A 21,804-nucleotide genomic window follows, 5' to 3' on the forward strand; every position below is an offset into this window, starting at 1 on the left:
TTACTGTTAAAGATTTATTGCAATAATACAATAAAATTTAGAAAAAAAAATTGTGTTTAGTTACATCTAGTTTGGAAGTTGCAGAGAGAGGCCCCGAGTTTCTGCAGGTGACGACCCAGCCCTGCACGTCCCGTCCGAGACCCGCCGAAGGCGCCCGATTTCAGCCGAGGGCTGGGCTCCGAAATCAGGCTCTTCCTTGGCAGCTCGCGTGGGCCACGCCGGACCACTGCTCACGGACAAAAGTCACGGCCTGGACTGAAATTCCTGCACTCGTGCTACGCAAATTGTTTTGTAAACTCTCAGCTGGCTGTCTCCAACTATCTCTAATTACAGATAACTGCCTCCCTCCCTCGCCCCCCAAACAACCTGGAAAACTAATCCTGTCGCTTGCACTCAAGGTTTGGACACACACACTTAATTCTTCCTTAGCTACACATGTGCAAAACACTTTAAAAAAAAACAACAAAACCCACAATCTATTCTGTTACAAAAACATCTCTTGAAAGGAGCCATCTCAATGCATTTCAACACCCTCACAGTGCCGTTGTGCACTTCCGGAGTATGACATGGTTGTAAATAAATTATTTGGAAAACACAATGGGTACGAAGTATATGGCTTAAAAGGTTCTCGTGGTGCTGTTTTTATTTTCCCCTAAATAAGTCAAGGACAGCATACAAAGCTGAATCATGGCCTGGCCTTTAGGGTTCTACGTAGCACAAAGGCAGCAATGAAACAGCGACTGAAATGTGTATTAAAAAAAGAAGAAAAAAAGGAGGGAAGATCTCTCTGTGGTGGGGTCCAGTGCAAAATAAATGAGGATCCAAAACGGGTTGTGCAATGCTAAGAGCCCAACACGCAGTACTGCTACGTGCTGGCTGCTCAGAGCTGCGACAGGTCCGGTCGCTGCGACTGTTTAATAAAGTGCTGTCAGCTGAGCAGTGACCGAAGCCTCCTCTCCCTGCCCCTGTCCTCGTCCTGGGCACGGTCCCAGTTCAGACCGCAGTAGCCAACGGGGTCTCGGCTGATTTCTTATCTGTTTCCCGACACGACCCTGTCTTGGGCTCAGACCAACCAAATGGCAGCACCGAGGGGGCCCTCACCTAACGACACGCACGCTCTCGGTGCGGAGTTAAGGGTCTTTGCTTTAAAAAACCCAACAAACAGCTACCACCAGCAAAAAGCTACCAACAACGGATCCCCACTGCCAAAGAGAAAGAGCTGCTGTACGAGGGACAGGGCGGGGAGGCACAGTACTGAGGTGGTGTCCCTGGTGCGGAGCTCGCCGGGACACAGGGGCATTAGCACTAGCGCTGCTCTTCCACCCGCTCCTCCGTGGAGCCAGGTGGCAGTGCTGGCTGGCCTGGGGAGGACCCACAGCGTCCCAAAACTGTCCCAAAAAACTCCACATGCTCGACAGAGAACGGGATGGCCGGGTAAGGCAGCCTGCAGCTGGGGTTTCCACCACGCATGAGGACGCTGCCTCGGATGTGCCAGCACGCCAGGCGCGTGGCTTGTGCGTCAGCCACGCCACCAGCTGCATCGCCACGGGGGAACGGCAGGGAAGACCGGCTGAAATCTTCCATCTCGGAGGGGTGGGAGGATGCTTCTACACGAGTTTGCCTCGCGGAGAAGTAAAACGTCCCAGCTCTATAAAATGTAAACCGTAAATCGGAAGCCTCGCTGAGCAGAACCATCTCTAAGTCATACATACCGCAAGGCAGAGGAAGCGAGGAGCACTTGTTAGCGAACGCATCTGTCAGTATCGCACCTCCTGTGGTTTTACAAGCAGGCCAGCTGCGCTGTGAGCGTTTCTGCAGTGAAATGAAATCAACTTCTTGGCATTCAGTAAACAGGGAAAGAGCAAACCCCAGCAGAAACATAAAATACAACAGGGTTCACAACGCATGTAGTGTGGAGAACGCGTGACTTCATCAAACGAGCTTGAAATGAGGTTTTTCTACTACTAAAAAGTGGCAACATGGTGTAACTGATGGATATTATTGCAATCCTCTATCGGCGTCAACGTGGGTCTAGCTAAGAGAATGTCCAGTGTTTCTTTGGTGTATGATACTAGGAGTAAAGAGCCTGTGTGCTTTGGGCAGCACAACACGAAACTTTCAGACTACCTACCAGTGGAAACAGCATGAAACGAGCCAGTTTTCTATGGCGAAACTGGACAAAGATCCACAACCAAACCTAAAGAGCAATTCGTTGTGTGAATTCCTGCCCATGCTGATTCTTTGTATTAAAAATATGGCAACGGAGATTAGAAAACATGTTAAAAATGCATAATTTTCATGTCCTGAATGAAAAAAATTTAGAAATATGCATTTTTGCATTATGCAAGACAGATTTAAAACACGCAAACATAAACCCTGTAAGGAGTTAAGAAAACGTGAACTGCATTTGCACCACTGTCCAGACTGAACACTGAGCAGCCTTCCCTCTGTGCTCATTCGGATCCAAACACTCCAAAATCCGTTTCTTCTTTAGGAAGTAGAGCTGGAGTCTGCTGGGTCCTTCTTCCTTGACACTCAACAATGCAGACAGAACCGAGACACGAAGTGCCCTCACAGAACCCGTCAGAAGGATGGGGCGAGCCAATTTACAAAAGGGTACCATCACAGTCATCGTGGGTAAATAAAAAGGTTCTTCGGGTTTACAAAATGTAAAGTCTGACCTTTTCTTTGTTCCAGGCACTACTTAACTGAATACGTAAGGTTTACTACAGCATTGCTGGGGAGGGATTCCTTCCTCACATCCTACGATCCTTTTCCCGTGCTCGTTAGCGATGTCCAGTGTACGCCTTAAACCACGAGGTCACTGAGGCAGCAGCAGAAGAGATCATGCCGCCAGCGCTGCTGCTGGCGATGGGCTGAGACGCCTGCGTGCTCTGGCTCTGCAGCATCTCCACCTGCTGGGAGGGGATATCGCAGAACCTGGGGCTCGGCAGATTCTCCCAGTCTGTCCCCAGGTCCGTCTCTTCGTCGCTGACGTGCTCGTCTCCGCTCTCATCCGTCTCGCCGGCGGCGCTGGGGTCCACAAACTCCATGGAGTCTTCGAGATCAGCGCTGATTTCGAAAGGCCCAGACCTGTGAACACGGACACAACGCTGTCAGCCCTGTGGGTACCGTGCAGGAGAGGGACTGTCACTGCACCAGTGCGAGTCCCAGGCGTGCCAAAGCAGCCTGCTCTGTCATGGGTACGGTACAGAATTAAAACACCTCTGTCTTTATCTGCTGGCAAAGAGAAACTCGGTGGCTACAGAGATAACTACGCTACGACCACGGTAGAAGGACGGCGGTCAGCCAAGGGAGCGATAGCTGGGTTCCAGTCCACGGAGCAGGGACGGCGGAAGAGCTCTTTCACCTTGCCAGCGGACGGTGAAGCACACACGCAAAAGAAAAAGCTATCGATAATAACTCACAGCTCCACTGGTGGGCATCTCGGCTTGACGTGGAGCAGCTTTTATTTTTAGCGCTAGCTCTGGCCAGGCCAGCTCTGCCAGCCAGGGGCAGGGCGTAGGTTACAGCCCGCAGAACACAGCTGGCACAGCTCGCTAACACGCTTCCCACAGCAGCACTTCGCCCCCAGCAAGATCTCGAGATCTTTTTTTTTTACAGGGAGAGCGGTCAAACGCTGGCACCGGCTGCCCAGAGGGGTTGGGGAGTCTCCGTCGTCAGAGATATTCAGAACCCCGCTGGACACGGTCCTGAGCAACTTGCTCTGCCTGACTCTGCCTCGAGTGGGGCTTTGGATAAGATCTCCAGAGGTCCTGGCCAAACTCATCTCTTCTGTCACTGACTCCGAGTTCCCTGCTGCCGCTGCCTGGCTGGAGAGGCAACTGCACCCTGCCCAGGCCCTCAGCCTTGCGCCAGAAAACAGGGAGACCAAATCCAAAAATATCTTTACTAAGCATCCGCTGACAGTTTCAGAGGCCTGTGAGCAGCCACCAGAGAAAGCGAGGGGTTCACGGAGGCAGTGAAAAGCTGAGCCCCCACGGCAAGCAGGTCCCTGTCAAACAAATTTCAGTCCAGAGCACAAAGCTTACAGATTCTCAGCGTAACAGGAGCTAGAAGTTAACGTGGGTAACGGGGTTTCTCCACTGTGGTTCTCCAAGCTTACGTGGAAGCCTGAGGCAGCAATTTAGCGTGGAAAATTTGAATCCAAACAATCAAAGCTTGATAAAATTATATGTATTATATGTAATGTATTATATTAATGGTAGTTCATAGAGGCTATCAGGCAACTCTAGGCCTAGAAGTCTGAAGGAAAATAAAACCAGCTGATTGCTGCAAACTTTGCAGACAGCTGATAAATGAAAGGTAAACGCTCCTCTTTCATCACACAGAAAGGAAGGAGAGCGCTGCCCTCTGGCACAGCATCTTCCTTAATAAGGCAACATCGGAAGAGAGTCATCAGGTTTAGGGCCAGAAGGGTGCATTAGATCATCTCGTGTGACCCCCTCTCTAAGAAAGGCCAAGGCATTCCACCATTCCCCCTGTCCTGAGCCACAGTCCTCTCTCCATCTCCTCTCTAGAGAGATGAGAGCGTTTTATACGGACTAAGCTGTTCCCCTCAGTGCTGGCTAGCTTCTCCACTCATGTTCCCACTTTCCTGTAACCTCTCCTTTTACCATGTGGACCCAACTGATGCGAAGTGAGACCCATCTCTCTGCTCAGGCCTTTTACTTCCCATCGCAAGGAACCATCAGGTTCAGGTTTCTGTCCACTGTGGCACTTATCCTTTACAGCAGCTGCTTTCCAGGACACAGTTCTTCACTCTCTGGGTGTTTCCTGCCCTCTCCTTGTTTTCAGACAAGCAGCAGCAAGCACATCATTTTTTCCAAACTGAGCTAAGTTGGCTCCCCACAGCTTTGGGCTGACTAAGTAGGGATGTACTTGGACGTAAGGTAAGTTTGTAGAGGCGTGAATTCAGCTCCTCTTAGTGATATTGCAGGTTTTTCAATAAAACTAGTCCTGCATACTAGAACAAAGTGGAAAAGTAGATGTCAGAACATTCGTGTGTTTGAGGGGGAATAAAGCAGTAGAATAAACAAATATTTGCAGACTGTCTCGGGCACAAGTGACTGGATTATCCCAAGAGGAAATCAATGTTGACTTTCTTACACTTAAGTTGTAAAAAGAAAGGAAGAATATTGAGCCTGGCGCGTGCAGCCTACAGGAACTGATGTTCTTTTCGTCACATGCTAAGTTAACAGGAAAGTTGTCTTTAATCTTAACGTACATAGACATTATTACTATTTGAGTGTGGACTTTGGCCTAGGGTGCTCATTGACTGAAAGTATTTCGGCAAAGCCTGGGATGCGTGCTGCTGTCCTCTGGAGGGAAGGAATTCCTGCTTTTGAGCCCAGGAGAAACAAGCCCACGCAGTCAATCATAACGCCACCAGCTGAGCCTGCTCCGTGCAGAATCACGGCATACAGATGTCTCTGAAATCTGATTTCCTTCTCAGAACCCCCTTTTTCTGCCTTTTCCTGCCTCCTCCTTATAACCAGCCTGATGTGCTGAGGACTCAGCCATAGATACAGCAGAACAGAAGCAGAAAAAATGTATTTCTCTCATGAATAACAATGCAAACGCGGAACTCCAAAAGGGATTCACTTACAGGTGTGTTCGCAAACTGCTTTTCTTACCTGCCCAAGTTCTCAGTGTCTGGGCTCACCAGGTACATAAGGTTCCTGAGCGTATGCAGTGGGTGCAACAGATCTAAATTTACATGCTACCATGGAGAAGGTAAGAAAAAAAGACATGATCAGCTACTGGAGGAAACCTGCAGGCAGAGTTAACATTTTAAAAGCTATTTAAAGAATCCATACGTTCATTCCCCCTACCTGAGAGAAGCAAAGGTGAAGGATGTTGGCATTCAGCTTCTTCACTGCTCGCGTGAACCTGTGTTTGCTGAGATTCTCGCCGCAGAACTCGCTGTTGAAAGACCACACACACACGTATGCACAAAGCTACAGGCTGTGACAGTGCACCTCCTGGAGACATCAGCATTCTGTACCCTGGCTTCCTAACAGATCCTGGACTAAACATCTTTGCAGTGAGCACTTGTTTAAGCTGTACAACTAGCTACAGAGTGCTCAGGAGATCGCTTTTTCACCTCGTGAGACCTTTGGAATTTTATCAACAAGCACAGCTTGCCCTAGTCTCACTGGTTTCAACAGGACAGGTGATGTGAACCATACACAAACTCAAAGATCCACTGTGGCCAAGCCATTTTGGTTCTCCTTTTAAATCTTGCCTCATTTCCTGTTCCCAACCTTTTCTTCCTGCAATGACTGAGCAACCAAATAATAGCATAAAAAACTGCAGAGGCCCTACACAACGTTTGTGCCCTCACTTTGGCCATTGCTATTTTTAAAATTTATAAGAATCTCAGCAGCATAGCTGCGACCCCTGGAAGCTGAACCAAGCCCACAGCTTCCTCAGAATTACTTCTGTACGGATCCCACCTGCTCTGTGTAGACCTTAAGAACCTAACAGTGCTGTTCATCACAACTGGGGTTTATAGAAGCGCATGCTCCCAAACGTCTGACAGCCAGCTACATTCCCCATCAGTGTTTTAGCTCAAAGAGAATTGCACTGCTCTCATGCCATATTATAAGGCCTGGTTCTACATCTCTTAATGCAGTGGAGCTATTCCGGATGACTAAGAGCTGCTGAATTGGGCTGGGAGTTTGTAAAGCACAGTAGGGTCTCATAAAATGAAAAGTGCTATTCATGCACTGTCATATTTCACTCCAGTATGAGGACGCTAAATAAATTGATTAGTAAGTTGTCATTCTGAAATACGATGGTTGGTCTGTGCTCCCGGGACACAGAAAGAGAGGATGGGAGGATTAACTGTGGTCTAAATTCTAGACCTCCCTGTGAAATTAAATTGCACCAAAAAAAAAAAAAGGGAGCCATCAGCTATTACCATAAAAGCTGTTCCAAATAATGACTTTGTTCAGAAAACCAAACCGAACTAAGATCGTTCAGAAGTGGTCACTGATCCGCCTTCTTAGAGGCTTGCATTTACTTGCCTGTTGCAGAGCTTCTTGGGAAGATTTACATCAAGTATGAGAGACAAAGTGTTAACAAGCTGGGTTGCATAGCACAATGCAGCACTGATGGTGTAAGCAGGGTTATTATGTTCCATATCTAAAAGAAATAAAAACATCGTGAAAGTCTCATTATAAATGAAGCCTCAGTGGGTGTGTTAATGTGTTACTGAAGTCTACTCTGGAAAATGTCATTTGTCAGTACTGAGAACTGCTTGAATCCAGCAATCATTTACAGTGAAATCTGTCAGAAACCAGTAGAAAAATAGTAATTCTTGGAATTCCTGTTAAATCGACAGCATGTGAACCATGTCAAAACTGTGAATAATTAACTTTATCTCTCTTTTACTCTGCACTGGGTCCCAATGAGCATTTCCTGCAGAAGAGGCTTTCAGTGGACTAATCCCTGTACTGGTGTTTCTTTAATTCTGACCTGGCTGCTTACCTGGTCCTTGTGTAGTCTTCTTCTCTTCCACCCAGCTGTAATACGCTGAGTAATCTCCGTTATTCGGAAGGGTTATCCAAGGCCCTGTGATACTGATGCTGGTGTCCCCGTTGTGGTCATCACACACCCATCTCCCAGAGAGATACGTGGTTCTCCTGGCTTCTGCAAGCTTGCTCACAGTGCTAGAGGTCATAGCATTGTCGCTCTCAGAAGACACGTCTGCAGGATCTCTGTAGCACGCAGAGAAGAACAGGGTGTTTTTAAAAGAAGTTCAAAAATACAATCACCAACGTACTTGGCAGGCATTTAATCAGATTTCACTGAGAGCAAAATGCATGTAGAAACACTCCTGCAGAACTCCTTATTCCCCAAACTACTTTGTTCTGGGATTTTTAATGATCTTTTTTTAAGGTTAACAGTGGACACATACCTCAGGTCTCTCAGTGGGGAGATGCTAGCACCTCCACATTCTTCTACTCTGGACTTCTACCTTTAGGTCAGATGCTTCGCCTCTGGAAACCACCTCCTTCTCCCCACAGATGCCAAGGGAGCCAGAGTGTCTAGCTTAGACTTACGTGACTCACGTCGGAGAGTTTAAAGCTAGGAAAAACGAGCCCAAAAGGACAAGCCTCCCGTACCTCATGCTTGTCTTTACTTCTTCGATGGGAAATATGACTGATGTTAGCTCCAGGATATGCGTCCGCCGAAGGTTTGCCAGATGTTCGTGCTGGGTTTTCAAGTCGTAGGTTTTTTTCTCGACCAAGTCTCCCAGCCTGCGGTTGTGCCTCTGGATCTTCTCCTTCTTCTCCTGATGCCGCTGAGCCCTGCGATAATGCTTCTGGTTCTCCTCTTTAATTCTCAGAAGCCCCTCTGCATCTGTGAAGACAGCAGCAGATGTTAACCTTGGAAAATGAGCTGTGAGGTACTTGTAGTAAGCCTGAGAAAAGCTTGATTAATATTTATAGAAAACAAGATCTACAGCAGCTTAAAACAGAAAACCCTGCCTCACTATTAACGTTTTCCAGCTGCTAAGTGGTACAACTTCTTAATCTTTTCTGAATATCGCAAAAGAGACTGAAATCGGAATTAATCTTTCCCTATCTTTCACCCGGCTATTTTTGGATTTGGAGCAGAAAAGCCAAGATTTCACAGTTTAATTAAACTTCTGGGGTAATCACCATGACAGAAATAGCTTGACTGTACATGCTTGCATGATGCTGGCCAAAAAGGCACGCATTGCTTTCAGCCAAAATCAAGTGCAGATAGCATCTCCATTCACAATTTCTGGCAGCACTGCTTCTATTAGCTTATGTTACCCGGGCTTTTGCTAACGTACGTCCTCTTAAAGCACTTGGATCCCAGTGGCACAGGCTTCTCCTTACCACAAGGGAAAACTCCCTTTCCAGTCACAAAATGGCAAATGCGGTTATGCTTACGAAATGCTGCAACTGCCTAAATTTCCTCCATGCATCAGGCACGCTAGGAGTTGGAAGAAAAATTCTTCAAGAGCATCTGCTGATTCTCCTATAAAATAATTCACTGCAGTAACGCTTCTGCAAACATATGGTGCTGCAGAGGGCGAGTTAACTGCCTCGGTCTTTCAAAAGCACAGAAAAATGTCTCCAAACGCACATTTAAAAACTGTAATGTACCCTGGTTTGAATAAGAGCCCCCATATACTAGTCGCTCCATTTCAGTTTTTATGGCTGAAGAGAAACAGCATTAGTCATGCTCTCTTAGAGCACAGCAGACTACTCGCTTTCCTGTAATCAAGAAATGGGCTAACTGCCCCTTGCACAGAAGGCAGGCAGTAAGCCTGACATCATTTTTCTGATGTATTTTGATTGCGAGGCACAGATGAGACCAGAGCTACAATATCAATGTTCTGTGGCATCTGCTACTCCAAGAAGCCACGTTACAGACTATTAAAACATCAGCTTTCCCAGAAGGGAAGCACAAAAACTGAAGTTACATATGAAGAATGGGACCCAAGACTGGTTCCCATCCCCTGGTATGTGCCCAGCCATGCTCGGTCAGCACGGGACATCCCTGCTCCTCCTGGTTTTCACCTGCAGAGTTGGAACTGCACAGAGCTCCGGCTGGTCCCTGGTCTGGAAACAGGGAGCCCAGGACTGCTGAAATAGCTATTATATATTGAAATTACATATTAAAATAGCCATTATATTATTATAATAGCTTATTACAACTAATAAGTTATTAGAAATAACTTAGTAGAAGTTATTTCTACTCATCTATCTGATCAGCGTTTGGTAGGAAAGACGATCTCATACATGGGAGATGTGAAGACCCAAATCAAAGCTGGTGAGACTGGTTTCCCCAGGCAGGTAGGAACTAATAATCCTCAGGTCCATAAAATAAGGGACCCCCTGTTGGAGGAACTGCAGGAGAATTTTTCTCTCAACAGTACCAAGAATTTCTAAGTACCAGCTTGCAATTCAGTTTCTTTTAAGCGCTCCTGTAATATCAATGGAAAAATCAATTAATGCCTGCATTCATATTCCCAAGCTCTCCCTTTGCACAGAGAATACGAAACAAAGAAGGAATAAAACGTCCATTCGTTCCATTTTCATTCATGTTCTACTTGCAAGGCTACTTTTTGCACCGAGCGAGCTCCCTTATCTGCAGGGCCAACAGCAATTATCTGAGAGGCAGGGAGAACACTGTGAACACGTTTCCTCTTTAGCAGCCCCACTGCAGAAACAACTGTCCTTTTTTCAGCGCAGCAATTCTGCTTTATGACCCAGTTTACGAGGCAATTAAAATTTGTCCCCAGAAGTATTTCAGAACACCATCAAGCCCCACACATTCCCATCGCCTGCGAAACGCACGCACAGGCACGCTGGTCTCTGCCCAACAGGGAGCCATGCCAGGCGTTCACAAGATCACCTCCTTGAACTGTTCTCTGCAGGCAGAAGGTAAAACACACGTTTTAAAACCTTATGTTAAGATACACCAATTCTTCAAGTACCCAGGAGAGCCAGCTGAAAGAGCAGGAGCCCAACGATCTAGGAACGTTTCCTATTTCAGTAAACCCATCTACGCCACATCCAAGAGAAGAGAAAGGACCTGTTTACATTTTGTAACGCCGTCTCTTCCCTAAGAGCGAACCAGGTTGAGCTCCTGACGTACTGGCTACGTAGTAAAGCTGCAGATTAGAACTATTTAAGTATTAATACATTTCACAGAATAATAGAAAAGTGGAGGAGCTCCACTCCCCAGCTGGTTCTAACATTCTGCCACCTTCAGAGCTGCATTTTGAGAAAAGGTGGTTAAATTCCTCACATTGACTTCCTCTTCTCCTTTCTTCACAGCCTAAAGAGAACAATTAGTTATTATTCCCTTCATAATAATCTTCTATCTACTGAAAAAATGCTCTTCTTCATCTTCCTTTTTTTTTTTTTTTTTTAAAACTAAGCCAAACAGCAATTTTCTTGGCCACTCCTTGTGTTTTATTCCTAATGTTCCCTTCTGGACTTTCTCCAGTTGATTTGTATCTTACTTAAATTGCTCAAACTGGGCTCCAGACTCCCACTGGGGCAACGCCGCTGCTGAGCACAGCAGGATAATCGCTTGCTTCTTAAATACAATGCCCGTGTTAGTACAACCCTGACTGAGGTCTGAACCTTTCTGGAGCAGCACTAGATTGTTATTTGGTATTTAGTTTGCAATTCCCCAGGTCCCGTCCTGTCAAATCTTGCCAGCATTCCCCACCACAGGTTTACGTGGTTCTCTTTCCTAAACAACGTGCACTTACCTTTGTTCATTTCAGATGATGCAGTCAATTTACCTGCACGATTTTGAATTTGATCCTGTTCTCCGCTGAGCTCGTATCGTCATCCACCTTAGGTTCCTCCATTCCACTTTCTATTCTACCATGCAAGGTATTATGGAAAATAGTAAACAGAACTGGGCCAGGAACTGGTTCCTGCCGAGCTCCACCTGCCTCACCTCCTCTGCTGGAGGAGCATCACCACGCTCTGAATGTGGCCCTACTAGCCGTCTGTGTCAACCTGGCAGCGATTACATCCAGAACTGATTTATTTGCTTGCTCCTGAGACATCTTGGGGTAGAGCCCAAAAGCAAGGTATCTTGCACCTTCTGCTTCTTCCTCCACTAGACCACTTGACCCACAGAGAAGGGGTTGATCTTACATGACCTATTCTTAACGAAAAGTGATGACTGTTTTTAATTATCTTCTAGGTACCTTAGGTACCTACAAGGTGGTCAGAGGCTTGTAAGAGGACGGCAGTGTCATCGGCGTAAGGCTCCTGCAAACAGATGCTGTTTCCACTCTGTTCCCTGGGACATCCTCTCTCCCTCACGTGTTCTCAAGTGCTCCGCTGCTGGTTCCTTAAGTTCCCTGAGGTGAATCTGATAAGGCCCTACAGACACAATCAAAATAATATTTAACTGGCTGCTTTCTTTCCTTGGCCTGAAGTCCTCTCTCAATCTCAAATTTAATCTGGCTAAACACCTGATCGCATTTTCTTTGTTAGAAGATGAAGCAAAGAAGGCACTGAATATTTCAGCCTTCTCTGCAGTTACTCACTCTCTTTCCTCTTAAACTAACTGGCCTGCTTGCCTACTCCTTCATCTTTTTATTATACGTTTAAAACTGTGCTATCCACCCTCCCTACTAAATGAAAACCATTTTGCACCTCAGCGTTTTTGATGTTATCACTGCAAGCCTGCGCTGTTCCTTTATAACTACTCTCAGTTACACACCTGTGCTTCCACTTTTTGTATGGCTCCTCTTGAATCTCAAGTCATTAAAATGTTCCGGATTCAGTCAATACGCTTCTGCACATGCTTCCTCTCTCTCCTTTACACGTAGGTTGTAAGGAGTGCTGCACATTCTTTTCTGAAAAATGACTCTACAAGTCTCCTGCGTGTAAAATATTTAATGAGTTTCAAAACCGAAGCTGCTGAATGTTAGCACCGCAGCAGCCTATGCCATATTTTGGTGATGGTCTTGCTCAAACATGATTTTTAGGATTTCTAGACAGGTGTGGGTTAAAATTCAGCACTTAGATGAAATCCGTAACAGCTGCAGAGCTGTTTGCTCTTTTTTATCAAGAGGAAGCGATCAGAAACGCTACACTGAATAAAGCCATCTCTAGGGACAAAGCCAAATTCATAGGCTGCTAAGCATTTACTTGTTAAGCTGTTGCAGAATTATCTCCATCCAGCTGAATAATGTCTACTGTTTTCTAATTAAAACGCAAGCATAAAAAGGGTAAAATCCACTCAGTGATTTGCCTCGGAAATTCACTATTTTTAAAAACTAACACTCATATCTACTGCGACTGACTTTTCCCTCTTTAAGGCACAGTTTGACATGTTACAAAGGCACAGGCATTACTCACGTCTTGTCATTTCATCATTTTCTTTGCAAATGGTCTGTTTCAGCTGCTCGATCCTCATCTTGCAAGACATTATTTTCCATCTCTGTAAAAGAACATTCGGCAACCGTAGGGCACAAGCCATTTCCAACACACTGACTAATGATTAACAACAAAGCCAGCAGCTTTAGTGCAAAAGGAGCAGGATGTTCTGAACTGAATCAGACCAATAAATAAATATTTCATACACCATTTTGTGCACAGAAGAATGCCACAAAGAAACAGAATACTTAGTATAAAGTCAACTGGTACAGTAAGTTATTGAACAAATATCTAGTAAGAAATTAAAAATATTGACGGTTTGGAGCGCTCTGCTTGCAGAGCCCGTTTTGCTTTTGCTTTCAACAGGCTTTTTAGGAAAGCCATGCAATGCCCTTAAGGTAAAATGTAACTTTAAACAATACAATCTAGCACTTCAGAGAGCTCAAAAATGATAGGATGCTTTGAATAACTCACCAGCTGATCAGTTATCTCTTTGCCTTCCATGGCCTTCAAAACACTAGAGGAAAAACATGAATGAAAGTTATTTGACTTATCTCGACTACATCTGTCTCCAGCAACAATGTGTCAGAGATATTTTTAAAAAAAAAGAATTCTTAGAATTTATTTTCATTCAACGACTACAACTTACTGTTTTTGGAATTCTCTCTGTTTAGTTTTAAGATGCATCAACCTTTCTTTCTTGTCTGAGAACCTGGAAGAGATTAAATGCTTTTATTGCTATTTTGCACAAAGGTATTGTAAGCTGTCTGAAACAATAAAAAGGCTGAAGCTTGTGGGAGTCTCTAAACCTCAACTATCTGTCTTAATCTTTGTAAGCAATAGCTCTATATATGAAACTCTTGCCGAATTCTAGAGCACCTGTCTGCCAGGAATAGCAACAGAACCTCTAAGCTGAGGAAACACCCGCATGTTGTATTACCAAACTCGTAAGCATTACCCTTAACTACCTTCTATTTCTCTAAGCTTTGTAGCTTAGAAACATCAATATTTTGTGTACAAAGAAAAACATACACTGCTTGAAAAGCCTTTAATCACTGGAGAAATTAGCAGTAATGCAGTGAGTCTGAGATGGCATTAGTGGTACTACCCACTCTGGTACAGGGAAGCGCAGGTTTTTACACGCTGTGCTTTGTATTTTCTCACTTCCCACCTGGAAGGGTCTCAGACCTTACTCAGTGATGGTTCCAGACAGGACAGTACTCTCTCAAGGCTTTTACACGACAATCAAATCCTTCTTATATTATTATTAGCAGCCATAAGTTGCATCTTCTTCTACTTGTTTCTACCGGGCACGTGTCGGTATCACAAGTGCCCGACCCAAATGCCTGCTTGAGGTCTGTCCCAGTGGATGTGTGAGCTGTGGGAACTGCCAAAAAGTGATCAGAAGGGAGTTTTTTAGGGTTCATCATCCTGCGTTTCCATCCTCTGAATACGAACAGCCACGTCCTGCCCACCTCCATGTTCCACAGCACATTGAGAAACATTTTGGAAGTAGACAGTGTATGAGCAACGCATATTGAGAGATTACAGCGAAGCACGAAGTGACAAAGGTAACAGCAAGAGAGACAGCCAAGGGACGTAGACAACCTAAAAACAGCAAGTGTGTGCTGTGTTCTGCCATGCATGGCCTCCCAGTTTTCCTTTGTGCTTGCCATGCCACAGCACCATCCTGATCCGCACCTCAAATGGGTGTCTTGGGGTTAAATCCACGCAAGGAAAAAGAATTCAGTATATTTCTCTCTAGAACGTGTAGAATTCACTATTTCATCCTAACAGTTTCATGTACAACCCACCAAGTCCTTTATTTCAGGGCTATCCAAGCTTTATTTAGAGCGAATCATAGAGTAAGCAAGCCTTGACAGGATGGCATCTGGGGCCTCTCTCTGCTCAACCCCGTGGATTTGATTCCCCATAAAACCAAAACGCTTCATTTCTTCCCTTGAAGAGCTGGAACCTGAAAGCTCGGAGACTGGCTTCGGTTTTACAAAGTGTGTAATCGCCCTGCCAGATGACAGCAGCGTTAAAACAACAACAAAACTTCTGCCTGCTGCCTTCGCAGATGACCGAAACTCTGTTTTCCTTCCAAAACAGCTCAATCCCAAGTGCAGGTGCTGCTCTAAAAGCCAGAGGCCACGCGTGCGCCTGAGGAATGCGGTGCAACCGGAGCCCGGCTGCTCAGCATCCGTCCGTCCGTCCCGCGTGCCCTCACCCACGAGTCATGGTGGAAATTGCACAAGCACCCTGCACCAACTCGCGTTTACGACGCCGTAACGCACACCTCCTGCACCTCCGACCTCGGGCGCAACCAGAAATAACTCGGTCACGCCGGGCAGCTGCACGCAGAAATTCGGCGATTCTTCTTTCCAAAGCTGGGTTAATTAACGGGCACGGAGGCTGATTTCCCAAATCGTGTCCGACACACTAGTGGAAAGTTGATCTCTCAAGAGTCTGGGACTAAATTAAGTTCTCGCTGGTGAGGGGAGACAGAAATGTTTGTGAAAGCCTGCAAGAATTACAGCTCACCACGCACTTCAGCAACTGTGTCAAACAGCTCCTACCAACTCCTTTAGCAGGTCTCCCCTAAGCAGACGTTTCCATTTCCTTACGTAGCCCCTTTTTTATTTGCATTGCATCACGTAACTCATTTTTCTCTGTATATCCACAGCCCTTCAATCTGGCAAAGAAACAAAGCTCCGAACGGGCTCTTACAGAAACTCCCATGAAACGTAAACTGAGAGAAGGGGAGAAATCTGCATCTAAAATTATCCATCAGATGCTTCCTTTTCCTCCAGTCTGGATTAACCTGAGATTTCCTGCGGTTACCTGGCTTATTTCCACACGTACAGAATCAGAGAGGTAAAAAAAGAAAAAAAAGAGAACAAAGGACTCCCTAATCTATAGGAATTGATTAATGCTGCAGGAGCTGAGGATAGCAACAGGTACATCCACTGCTGGGCCTATTCACTACGAGAAAACTCCGCTGTCTCAAAAAGCCACTACTCCTGATCACAAACCACAACTCCGAGAAAGCACAGGGGCTGAGATGGCACAGTTGTATCGTCTTCGGCCTTTGTTACCTGCAAACACACAAAGCAAAGCAATTCAGTGCTTTGGGAACGCACCGGGAAAATACGATCTGAGGATTTATGCCTGTGACCGGCTGGAGTAAGCTCCTGGGAGGAAGAAGAGTGTCCTGAAATGAACAACAAGATGCTTTGAACAACACGTTACTAATGAAAAGAAGAACGTCGGTGATCATTTTACCGCAGGACTTCCGGACTACTCATCTTTAATTGTGGCTGTGTTTCGCTAATTAATCCTAACAGCTCTTCAGTGTCCCCCCCTCACAGGTGCAGGGTGTGATTTTTGTTAGACGTGAACGATCTTCCTGTAGCTTTTACAGCGACTAGCACGTAAAATAGTTCCATGAAAAGAAATCCGAAACAATTCTTGCTGTTAAAACTTTAAAATATTTATTGTCTTATGAGGAAAAACCCCAAGAAAAGAGTAGAACATCACTGGATACAACGGGTAACCCCCTTTGACTTCTCACAGGAGAGAGGTACCAACGCTCTCCTCCAGCCTGTAACACTTCCAAAAGACAACTGGGAGGCAGGGGTGTCCCTGTGCACCCCCCACGGCCGAATTTCTCACACCGCTCCCTCAGCAAAGGCCTTGTCGTGACCCTGCCGGCCTCCTCCAGGCCCGACCGTAACGCTGATCTAAAATTAACCCAGGTACTACTAGAAGGCGTAAGGTAACCGACCAAATCCCGCCGCCAGTAAACACAACCTGAACTCCAGCCAGCTCTCTGCACCTGTCCCTGCACGACCGCGCCACGGCGCACGGTCGCGGTTTAAAAGGTTGCTCCCTCCCTCGCCGTGCTCACGCCGCAAGAAATTCACGGAAACCCCTCGCTGCTCACGGAGAGGAAAGAACGAAAACTGCCCTCTGAGATGCCGGGCTATTTCTTACTCACTTTCCTATTAGTCACTCGAAGGATTAATCATACAATGCAGATAAAACACTTCAAGCACGCTTCCAAACTATCAGTAACTCTGTTATCTTTGAAAAAAGAAGAAATCCAAGCTTTACGAAGCTCTGTCCCTACACTGAACTTTTCCTGCTGCAGTCAATCGCGCTGATGTTGGTCTCGTTTTGTTAGTCCATGACTTCTGGAACATGAAGTCGCTGTAGGAGGGTTTCGAGCAGCAGGAGATGCAAAGCTCAGGGAAACGCAGCGTCCAGGGGGGCTGCCCCAACGGAGGCTGGAGAACAGAAGAGAGGATTACCCAGACAGCAAGCCCGAGGTCCCGACCAAGGGGAAAAAAGGGAGGAGAAAAACAAAGGGGACTTTCCCTACAATCAAGAAATGCAGCTTAATCATTCAGAATGTTTTCTATCCAGAGATGATCGGGACAGTTAATGCATCTCGGGAGGACGCAGCGACAGCAGTCACTGATATGAGGAAGATATGAGGAACGTAAGAGATTTTTTTTAAACAAGCTGTTGCCTCTGGTGCTTTGGCTAGGACTGCTTCTTTATGGTTTCACTTTTCCAGCGCGTAGAGAAACTTCTTGAGCCTTGGTTAATACAGGATGACAGGGGTTCCGCTACAACGGATGCTGCGGTTGGATTTCTGTAATGAAGCCTGATGGTTAGCCAGAATCTCCAGGCTGCAGAAAGGGCAGGAAAAAATACTTGGCTTACGTTCCTAATTCCAAACCCAATTTTTTCACGGGAACTGCAGATAGCCCTGAGCAGTCTCACACACACAAGTTTTTCATCCATTTTAGACGGGCTAAAATACAGTTTGTGGTTCCACGACCCGGCCTCTCAGGCAAAAGGAGGAAACCCATCAAAGTGGCAGACTCAGGCCTCAATTCTGCAGGCTGATTCACGCTGGCTGCCACCTTGTGCCCACTCCCATCAACTTTTATGGGACTTGGCACGGGTTAAGGGTCCACTCACCCAGATACAGATCCGGACGTGAGCTGGCTTTCTATATCTGGGTTATGCTTGAGAAGGTCAATTTGCTTAAATGTAAGACAAGCACATCATTGTCCAGTCACGCATTCTGTTGTGCAAACACCGACAGAAAGAGTTTATGGCAGGAAAACACCGTCCTGCCATAAAAAACTGCCTGGATTTGTTGCAAAGAACCAAGGTAGGATGAAAGACACCACTGTTTCCCTGGCTATTCTTATATTTAGCAGACGGATGCAAAGAGTGTTTGGTGCAAGGACCCTTCCACACAACACACTGCTCGCTGCTTTCCCAAAATGGTTCAAGAAATCCCTCTCAGCAGTTGTTAATGAAGCTACGAACCAAGGACCACAAACACAGCCAAAAATTAGGGCTATTCTTGAGACAGCGCTAGGCAGACTTTTTAAGAATCTGGGATGGACATGCTGGAAATGACAGCTTGTCTCGCAGCCGAAAAGGAGCTACAGAGGGGAAATGTTCATCTGAACCACATAGTGAGACTGTCTTGTTGACCAACACCCCTTCAGCAGCCCTCCTGCCGAGCCAACTCCTTGCAAAAAGGGGCAGGAAGGGGTGTGATTAACTCAAGTGGAATATTTCTGGATTCTGTAAAGGGCCCACGATTAGGACCATTTGTATGAACAGGAACGAAACGAAGAGGTGCTGTTTTCTTGCGTGCTTTCCTGATTTTGGTTAACAATTCAGGAAACTACTGTTTTAACCACTGTTTTGATATACTTCTGAGAACAGAGACGTATTTCCAGTGCCCCATTGTTTTTGCCCTCAACTGTCCGGAGCTGTCTCCAGTTTGCTGGTTACGCCTGTACGGACATAACCAAGGGAAAGTCGGGGCACTGCACCACCCAAACTCTTTATAATCATTATTACTTGACACACTTTATCCCTCACCAGGCGAGTACCACTCACGAAGCCGGCGCAGCCCCCCAGGCTGCCCCCGGCCCCCTCACCCCCTCCCGGCTCAGGGAGGCGAGGACCCCCCGAGCAAACCCCAGCAGCTCCCCGGGACCCCGTTACCGGAGGGGCCGCCCCCGGCACCCCCGGGCGAGCCCCCACCGCCCCGAGGGGGCCTCCCCCGTCCCGAGGGGGGCGTCTGAGGAGCAGCCCCGCGGCCTCCCCCTCAGGGCCGGCGGCGGGGCAGGCCCGCGGCCCCCTCCCGGCCCCCCGGTACCTCTCCGAGTCGCGGCCGTCGAAGAAGACGAAGTCGCCGCCCCGGACGCACTTGGCGCAGGTGAGGCGGCGGCGCGTGGTGTTGCAGAGCGGGCACCGCTCCACCGCCACGTACAGGCCCTCGGCGTCTTCCTCGGGGCCCCGCAGCGCCGCGGGAGCGGCCCCAGGTCCTGCCCCGGCCCCGGCGCCCCCCTGCCCGCCGGGCTGCGGCCGGCAGCCGCTGGGAGCCGCCATGATGGGCGCCCCGGTCACGTGGGGCCGTGTTGTGGCGCCGGGCATTGTGGGAAGAGGGCGCCGAGGGCCCGGCCCTCAGGGGTGGGGGGGGGGTCGCCTCAGCAAGGCGGCCACTGTTAAACTATAAATAAATAAAATATAAGGCTGTTTTGTGGGTGCTTCTCGCGGTCCAGGGGTGGTGGGGGGTATACAGTCAGGCCCGCTGCAGAGGGCTGGGGAAGGAAATGGGGCAAGTGGTCTGAAAAAGGGGGAGTAAAGGGTGTAGATCAGCATCCACCGCAGATCTGTCACGGCACTTCCAGTCTGTGCCTGGGTTCTGCTCCCTGGGGTGAAGGGGGTGCACATCTACCCCACACCCTCGCTGGTCTGTACCTCAGCAGAAGCTATGGCTAACAAAGATATGATAGTATTTGGGTAATATTTCAGTATCAAGAACCAACCTTTGCTTAAAAGATGTCACAACTATTAATACACACCCTTAAACATGACAGGCTAGCAGATGTCCTTGCCCCAGCCCCTGGATGGAGCCACAAGTCAAGATTAGTCAAGATTAAGAGGGGTATTATCAGCCAGAATCAAGACAGCGCTCTGTGGGAGGCTAGTGAGAAAACTGGGCATTCAAAGTAAAGAAACCCCGCATCAGGACTTGAAGCACTACTGTCACTACAAAAAAACTAATGCCCCAGTTTAAAAAAGCCAGCCCTTATTTTTTTCCTTCCTTGTGTATTTAAGTGCTACAAAATACTAGCATGGGCAGCACTGCAGGGAAAGAACCAAGATACTTGTTTTTAAGACAAGTTACCATAGCAAACAAAGGTATCAGTAGCTCTGAAAATCTGAAAAAGCACAGAGACCATTTCTTATCTTTAAAGCTTTATCCACACTTTTAAAGAGCATTGACTTTTCTGGTGAAGTTATTCAGCTAGCTCTTAATGAAAAAGCAGATTTATTCCTTGAAGGAGGCTCATCTTAGATAAGCTTTCTCCCACCACCCCAATAAGAACAGGTTGTTGCTTTTCACTTGCAGGGATTCTGGTAATTCAAGCTTATCAGCTTTTACAGCTACAGTGCAAATAAAAGTTCAGCCCATAGCTGTGGAAAGTCCGCAGGGTTAGAAAACAAACAGAAAAGTAAGCCTGTGTTTAGAATAGATTTGAGTTTGGAAATACACAGTCTGATTGTGACAAAGAAGCTGATAACATAGTCAAGACCAGTTTATCACAAGGAAGCGCATGAAGTTTTTCAAGCTTTCTTTCCAGAGGAGCAAAGGGACAGTTATGAAAGCACATGAGAGACATTACAGACAAGTTGAGGTCACGTCCGCACCAAGTCAGAAGTGAACTGGTGACAGCAAAACTAAGCCCGGTAAGACCATGACGCCCTGTCCTGTATTCTGTATTACGCCGTTGCCCATCGTGTGGGTATCTATCGAGGATGGCAGAGAGCCTTTAGCATGGGTTACGCTTAAGTCATCAAATAGCAACCCCTAGTGGCTCACGGAGCTTCCTGACAGATCTGTCCCACCTTTGGTAGAAAACAAGGGGAGGATACAACACAAACACCAGCAGCCCTGTTCTGGAATAAGAACTTGGCTTCTTGGGAATCATAGGAGGTACCGGAACAGTCAAGGGATCATCTTTACGCTGTTCCTTGTCACATTACCCACCTGAGCATGACAGCTTCAGCAAAGGAAGCCTTGAATTCCCTTGGAGATGAGAGACAAAAGGAAATTACCAAATGCTTTCATGTAGTGCCATTATCTGAGCTCAGATTAAATAAACTAGGTAATTAAGCCTTGAACATCCAAGACTTGATGTTTTCTTCAAGTCCATTTTAAAAGTAGTTCCTAATTAACAAGTTGGCTTTTCAGGCCAAGCAAGCCTGAAGAGCATCTGAGAGGATTTCAGTAATGCAATTGGGTACCACTTTGTTAACTCATGTCAGACAAATTGCAGAATTTGCTTCATTCTCCCCCACACCCCAGTTCCCCTTTACAGGTATGTTCCAACACTGTCAGGGTCCTTGAATGTGTTCTCTGAAAAGAGTATCAGCACCATTAAATAAGTTTATCCAACCTGTGGGACTAGAGGGAGTCAGAAGTCCTCCACGTTCGCTGTCTTCAAAACATTGGAATTAAGTCATACTGGATTTTGCAAGCTGTGTTGTAGACTAAAATATATTTTGAGTTTGAACATGAAAGTACTTCATTACAGGAGCTAACCTTCAGTACTTAAAGCTGAGAATTTTGATGAAGCTAGTTTGAAGTACATTGTTGATTTATCTGTTTAACAGGGATGAGGCACAAGGCTTCCATTACAAAATATAAGTGCAACCTTATTATGCTTTCTATTAAAAGTGCATTTGTTTGGCAAATTTCTCAGCTTGACAGAAGTTGTCAGAACTCAAGTGGATCACAGACAGCAAATCTACAAGCAAAAAAACTTTTCACGAACTA

General features: G+C 46.6%; 1 protein-coding gene across 1 annotated transcript; it reads right to left on the reverse strand.

The window, feature by feature from the left end:
* Positions 1-19,357, reverse strand: ATG14 (autophagy related 14). The gene is made up of 10 exons (XM_040557594.1): positions 19,117-19,357; positions 13,570-13,632; positions 13,395-13,437; positions 12,903-12,984; positions 8,154-8,391; positions 7,516-7,745; positions 7,053-7,170; positions 5,856-5,946; positions 5,658-5,743; positions 1-3,093 (listed from the first exon to the last, which is right to left on the reverse strand). The coding sequence occupies exons 1-10, from the start codon at positions 19,347-19,349 to the stop codon at positions 2,787-2,789; spliced, it is 1,491 nt and encodes a 496-aa protein (XP_040413528.1). The 5' UTR covers positions 19,350-19,357; the 3' UTR covers positions 1-2,786.
* Positions 19,358-21,804: the final 2,447 nt, after the last annotated feature.

This window comes from Cygnus olor, chromosome 5, assembly GCF_009769625.2.
Source record: "Cygnus olor isolate bCygOlo1 chromosome 5, bCygOlo1.pri.v2, whole genome shotgun sequence".
Lineage (NCBI taxonomy): Eukaryota > Metazoa > Chordata > Aves > Anseriformes > Anatidae > Cygnus > Cygnus olor.

Excerpts from the sequence above, each read along its gene's own strand:
- ATG14 (XM_040557594.1), bottom strand. The coding sequence starts at position 19,349 with ATGGCGGCTCCCAGCGGCTGCCGGCCGCAGCCCGGCGGGCAGGGGGGC. Across the intron at positions 7,171-7,515 it reads GAAGACTACACAAGGACCAG|ATATGGAACATAATAACCCT; the intron begins GTAAGCAGCCAG and ends TATTTCTTTTAG. Across the intron at positions 3,094-5,657 it reads GACACTGAGAACTTGGGCAG|GTCTGGGCCTTTCGAAATCA; the intron begins GTAAGAAAAGCA and ends CCGTGTTCACAG.